General features: G+C 34.5%; 1 protein-coding gene and 1 long non-coding RNA gene across 2 annotated transcripts in view; one reads left to right on the top strand and one right to left on the bottom strand.

The window, feature by feature from the left end:
- On the top strand, positions 242-1,649 carry LOC107648012 (heavy metal-associated isoprenylated plant protein 35). Its single transcript, XM_016352043.2, has 3 exons — positions 242-445; positions 544-619; positions 748-1,649. Exons 1-3 carry the CDS (start codon positions 335-337, stop codon positions 1,593-1,595), a joined length of 1,035 nt encoding a protein of 344 aa, XP_016207529.1. The 5' UTR covers positions 242-334; the 3' UTR covers positions 1,596-1,649.
- LOC110263172 overlaps positions 5,061-7,013 on the bottom strand; it is a 13,665-nt gene continuing 11,712 nt past the window's right edge. Inside the window, exons 2-3 of the long non-coding RNA XR_002348329.1 lie at positions 5,680-5,687; positions 5,061-5,072 (exon numbers count right to left, since the gene is read on the bottom strand). This is a non-coding gene — a long non-coding RNA (uncharacterized LOC110263172). The remainder of the gene's footprint in view (positions 5,073-5,679; positions 5,688-7,013) is intronic.

The raw sequence follows: 7,013 nt of genomic DNA, 5'->3' as shown, positions 1-7,013 counted from the left end.
ACCAAATGAATATATACATGTTTTGTTTATATATCTTATTTACATTATAAATAAGATATATAATATGAATTTATAACTTCTAGTTTTTATTGTGAATAATAGAATGAACAGTATAATTAATTTGCAAAATATATATATGTGACAATAATTATTTTATTTATTTATTTAAAAAAAATCCATCAAACGTAGAATCTTGCAAGTCAATGTTTTGTTTGCATGAAAAAAAAATTAAGGAAGGCGTTGTGGTTCATATTTGGACTAGCTCATTTTGTTATGCCTTTATAGACATCCCAACACTTTTATAGTTTTCTCTCTGGAAAACTCTAACCCTACAATGACTGCACCACCTCCAACAGAAATAGTAAAACCCGAAACTAATAAAGAACCACCACCACCGTCACCACCAGAAGAACCACAACCAGGTTTCGAATCTCTCATATGCAAGGTAACATTTATATATATCAAAACAATTTCTTTGGATTCCTTTGTATTAGCAATTCTGTTCAATAATCCTTTGTTACGTTTCTATGTGTTTATCATCAGACTGTTGTATTGAAGGTCTCAATTCACTGTCAAGGTTGTGCAAGGAAAGTTAAGAAAGTTCTACAGAACATAGATGGTAATAATTGACCACCTTTTTTTAAATTCTATTTCTACTCCTCTTCTGGTCCTCTTCACATAATTTGTACACTCTGCTACTTGTAATATAGCCCATGGTTTTGTTCTTTATTGGTGTATATACCTCAGGTATTTATAACATAGACATCGATTTGAGGCAACAAAAGGTTACAGTAAAGGGGATAGTGGACAGCGAGATTATGATCAAACAATTGAACAAGACAGGAAAACATGCAGAGTTGTGGCCAGATACTGTAGAACCAAAAAAGAAGAAGAAAAAGAAAAAGAAGAAAAAGAAGAAAGATCCTAATAGTTCTTCACAGCAGAACAAAGAGAAACAGAGTGACCAAGAAAGTGGGGACGAAAGCAACCAGAGCGGCGAGGAAAATGATCAAAAAGAAACTGTTAAGCTCGTTGTTCAAGACACAGCAAAAAATAACGTCCTCGAAGGTGGCGCCACCAACGGTAAAATCGGTGTGCATTACCCAGAACCAAAGCCAGAGATAAGGCAGACGGTGATGTTCCCAGCCGGTTACCCGCCGCCGCCAATGGCAGAGAAAAAGGTTACTATCGCCGTCCATGGAAATGACGAGAATGAGCTTGGCGGTGGAGACAGAAAGGTGAGAATGAAAGGTGTAACAGTTCTTGATGATTCGAACCATCACCACATGGCATCCAACGAAAGTCCACCACGTCATCATCACACTTGTTATCAGCATCCACCACCACATTACTATGCACCCACACCTTCGATGTATAACGTGAGCTATCATACAGCATATCCTAATGCCAAGAGGCACGGTGCAGCTACTGCTTATTATACCTCCACGCAACCGTATTCGAACGGTCACGTGACAGAGATGGATCCTTCACCATACGATTTAGAACCATATTATTATACTTATACATCCTTACCGTCATATAATTCCTTCGAGTTCTTAAGTGATGAAAATCCAAACGGATGTAACATCGTATGATTCATGTACGTACGAATATGGAGTAATTTTTGTATGGATCCATATGTTAGTCTACTTTCCCATCTCTCACTTTAATTTAGTGGTAATAAAGTATTGCTAGATAGATGCTTATGGCATCTATGAAGAAGAGATAAATTATTCGTTACAATTGGTTGAAAGTGGACCAAGGAGAACAAAACAGAACTACGTGTCTATATATGTGACTGCGAAAATTGTTTTTATGTTTGTGGATCAAACTTTTTTCGAATATTTTTTCATAAAGAGTTAGATTATATTTTCGAATAATTGCTCATTTATGTTTGATTATTGATTCTATCGTCAAGTTGAAGTCTTTTCATAATTCCCATATATATTATTTTATTTTAGCCAATCAAACTTTAATACTCCAGTACTCTATACATATTTATTCTTATTCTTTGGTGAGAGGAGAATATAAGTGGTAATATTTGGGGATAAAAGAACATTTATTCCTTGCTTAGGCATGCTTGCAAGTTGCAGCAACCCTTCTTTAAGAATAACTGAATAAATTTTCACTTGCACCGCAGAGGTCCAAAAGATTAATTGAATTGAATATATCGTGTTTTCGTTTACCTCAACTTATTATATGTAACTGTATTATACTAATTAGACATATTATTTATTTAATAACATTACTTAACAATTTAATTACTGCATATATGATTTGTGATTTGTGTTTCACGTTGATTGTACTCTAATAATATAATTTTATTATGTGGGAAATAATAATTATATGTGACTTAAAATATGATAGGAAAAGAAAGAATAAATTTTTTTGTAAAGATATTAAGTTTAAAAGATGAAAATCCAAAAGTATACTTTAGGTTTAGAAAGTTGAGTGTATTGTTTACATGAAAACTAAATTGATAAAAATAGATTAATTAGATTTAAAGTGTAAAAAAAAATCTTTTAAAAGATATAATTTCTCCATACTCAGAATTCAAATCTTTCTATTTTTTATTAAAAAAAATATAAAAAAAAAGTCATCTAAATTAAAGATGAAGCAAATTAAATTTCTCTTCAACTAATATTACATGTTATAAGTATTTGTTTTTTTTTTTACACTCTTCTAAAGAATAGTCGAGCAATGTTAGAAGTGTTACTTTAAGGCATGGAGATTAATTTATCTTCTTTCACCACATTTGCTAAAAACATTTAAAATAAAGAAATCTCAAAAAGTTAATCTTCTTTGTGTTCGATTAGAATATCACTCTACTTAAATTTCTTTCAATTTAAAACGTTTATCCATCCTTTTGTGATATTAGTAAATGTTTTAACACTTTTTATCCATCTTAGGAGCGGGACCACGTTGCACCAAGGCGTGAAGGATTGCTTCGTTGCTATTTCTGCATCTTGGGGACATTGCAGAAGTATCTGAAAATTTCTGGTTAATCAAATTGAGTATAGGTAATTTTTCATGGGATGATCTCCACAGAAAATTTTTTACTTTGGATGGTAATTTTAACTCCAAATTGATTTCCAGAGCATTGAATTCGTTATCACCGTTGGAAGGTGCTCAAGCACATGAAAAAAATTATAAGCCACCCAGTACCTCGAGACCACATTGTACTGCTTCCTCTTGTTCCAGGCCCATTCAAGCTTGTCCTCACCATCGTCATTCAATAGCAGGGAGAGAATTCGCAAACTGAGCTTAGGGAAAAAAACTGCTTCAACTAACTCTTTATTCCATCTTTCATCCACTGTAAGTAAATTATGTACCCAATTGATATTTGTTACTAGATTGTTGTTGTTACTAAATCTAAAGTGGTAGGGTGGGGGTAACCATGGGTCCTCCCAGATACGAATATTTGTGTCAAATTCTATACTCCATCTCAAATCCTTTTCAACCACTTTCTTTCCCTCCAACAGACTTTGCCAGCCTCAGGAAGGTTGGTTTCTTTTATCTGCCAAAAGGGTGTTGGTGTATCTATAGTATTTTTCTTTAAGCATACGTGCTAGTAGATTGGACTTAGTAGTAACTCGCCAAAACTATTTACCCAACAAGGCTAGGTTCTGGGTTCTGAGATCTTTGAATCCTAATCCGCCTTTCTTTTTGGGTCTGGTCATACAATCCCAACTAACCCAAGTCATCTTTTTCTTCATTCCTTTCGAACCACACTAAAACTGTCTTAGAATCCTGTGTATTTCTTCCACTAGAGAATTTGGAAGCTTGAAACATGAAAGCGTATATATTGGAAGAGCTTTTCCGACAACTCTGATTAAAACATATCTGTCACCTGCTGATAACAGATTCCTCTTCCAAGCCTAAACTCTTTTCTAAACGTTATCCTTTATTGCACCGAATGTTGCCCTTTTAGATCTCTGAATAATGGATGGAAGCCTAGACATTTATATTGGTCTCTCACATGGTCTATGTTAAGTAACTCCGCTAGTTGTTGTCTTCTGGCAAGTGGGGGTATTTTGACTAAAAAAAACTGTTGGTTTGTGGAGGTTAACTTTTTGCCCACCAAGCATCTCATATTCGTTGAGTAGAGATAGAATATTGTTGCATGATTCCTCATTAGCCTTCCCAAATAAGATAGAGTCATTAGTAAAGAGAAGATGATTGGCTGTTAGAGACCTTCTATGAATCTGAATTCCCTAAATGGATCTGTTTTGCTCTGCCTTGTATAAGAGATAGGATAATTCTTTCGCACAGAATAGAAATAGATAAGACGACAAGGGATCTCCTTGCCGGATACCCTTTGTTGGCTTAAAAAATCATAAGGTTGACCTTCTACAAGAACAGAGTAAAAAACAGTAGTGACTAATTCTCTGATCCAAAAAATCTATTTGGTTCCAAAACTCATTCTCTCCATGATGAACCATAAAAAATTCTACTCAACTCTATCATATGCTTTACTCATATCCAATTTAATAATCATTTCACATTCCAATCTGCACCTCTTAGTTTTGAGGTAATGCATACATTCATGAGCTATTAGAATATTGTCAGAAATTAATCTACCCTTTAAAAATACACTTTAGTTTGAACTTATTAAATTATTCATAAACTCCTGAAATCTATGTACCAGAATTTTAGAAATAATCTTATAAGACTTAGGGTAAACTAATAGGTCTGACCTGTAACATGTCTCTAGCATTTGGAATCTTAGGGATTAAGTAAATCTGTGTATGGTTAAACGCCTTAAGTATTTTACCTCCATCAAAGAAGCTACGAACCACCTTAAAAACATCACCACCTACAATGTCTCAATAAAATTGAAAAAATCGTGCTGTGAAGCCATCCTCACCTGGAGTACTTTGACAAATGTTGAAAGTGGATCTCTTGGTTTTCTCTATAAAGATTGGTCTTATTAGTCTCCGATTCACGAAAGCTATAACCGGAGGACTAAAATCGCTGAATATGTCACCAGGTTCTAATGGGTTAGCAGATGAAAATATTTTTTTGAAATAATTTTCAGCCACTAGAGCAATATTCTGTGGATCTGAAGCCATCTCACCATCGTTCCAAAGTAGTCCACAAATTTTATTTTTTCAATTTCTAGTTTGAAATTTCTGATGAAAGAACTTTGTATTGCTATCCCTTTCTTTCAGCCACTTGCTTGTTGATTTTCCTTCCAAAAACTTTCTTCTTTTGATAGCTCCTCTTCTAATTTTTTTTCTACCTCTAACACCATTGGCCCACCAAAATAACCCGATGTAATCAAATATTCCAACTTAAGATTTAGTTCTTCAATTACCTTCTTACAGTTTCCAAATTTCCATTAACCTTATTAACATCAATATAACTTTCCACCATTTCCATCATTATCCAACTATACCACATCCAACATTTAATATCTCAAAATTATCAACTCCTTTAGCACTCATCAATTCAAACATCAAATATAAAACACTATAATTAATCCTCCACCAACACCTTCACCAATCATCATTCTTTCACTATCAATCTTCATCAATAACCTCCTTCATGCTTTATACCAATAATCAACAATATGCATTCATTCAAATTCAATATAAATCATATATCAACATCATTATTTAATAACATTTACAAAATCAATTCGTCAAGCATCATCAACCAACTAACATCAACAACCACTACAAATCCTCATCAATTCCAACAATTTATTACCAAACAATAACTAACATTAACCAACATCATATTACATCATTAGCACCAATAATCCTCAACAATCACCATCATCATACATATACCACAAACAACCACATATCCAATTCAATCCTATCCTATGGGCCACTAGCCTAAGTGTCCATAAACATTACATATTACATAAAGGAAACTGAAACCATACCTTGGCCGATTCCCAAACGCACCAAACACCACAACGAAGCCACCAAGCTCCAAACCATCAAGCCAAACCAAAAGCCAAGATCAACTCCAAAAACAAGCTTCATACATACAACATAACCATACATCAACAAATAAAGCTCATACTATACCAAACCACAAGGATAAAGAGGTTCCTTACCTTATCCAACGAGATTAGGGATAAAATCCATCAATTACTCGCTACTAGAGATCACCTAAACAAGCAAAACCACAAAACTTGCTAAGAAACCAAACCCAAAAACGCGCAGAACCTTAGGGCACAAAAATGGGGAGTGAGATGCAAGCCCTTACTAGATTTTCTTAGATAGAAAGGAAGAGCTCGTCGAGAGCTTCACGTGACTACAAACGGCTCATCAATCGGAGCTCCGTAGCTCAAGTTATGGCTCCCGAAAGGTGGAGGTGAATAGTAAAACCCCACCCTCACCTCTCTTCTCTCTCAATCCGAGCTCTCTCTCATTTGGGGAGGAGAATGAGCTGAAAAGCTCATTAAGTGAGCTTATATATGTTGGACCTTGGGCCCGGTTTGGGTTCGGTCCAATCCGTTAGCATTTTTAGCCCGTTTGGCCCACTTTGAGCCAAAATCTTTAAGATTGGTGTTCGGTTTTCAATTCTAAAATTATTTTTGTCCTTTCAAAATAATAAACCAATTTTCTAAATCTTATTTTTTTCTTAAAACACAGTACCGGGCAGGCTTAAACCAGTTCGACCGGTTCGGCTGTCGGTTCTCGGTCTTTTGTAGAAAACATATTTATTGACTCAGAAAAATTCATTGAAACCAAATTTCACTTTTTTATTTTCAAATTAAAACTTCTAAATTTTGAGTCTATCTCGAAAACTTAAATTATTATTTTTATAAAAACAATTTTATGTGAAAAACCTCGGTTCTTACACTATCAGTTCCCTTATATCCTCCACCTCACACCACCGCTCGTGAAATTTAAATCTTCTTTTCGTAGACTATCTTGGAGGATCCAAATCAAGTAAGAGAGGAGTGTAGTCTGAACCATTTTCTGATAATTTTCTTACCACCGCATCTACATAAGTCTCCCTTCAAACCATTTTAGCCATAAAACGGTCAAGTC

Source organism: Arachis ipaensis, chromosome B06 (assembly GCF_000816755.2).
Source record: "Arachis ipaensis cultivar K30076 chromosome B06, Araip1.1, whole genome shotgun sequence".
NCBI lineage: Eukaryota > Viridiplantae > Streptophyta > Magnoliopsida > Fabales > Fabaceae > Arachis > Arachis ipaensis.
Note: the sequence above shows the minus strand (reverse complement) of the source record. Positions and strands in the feature narration are given on the sequence as shown.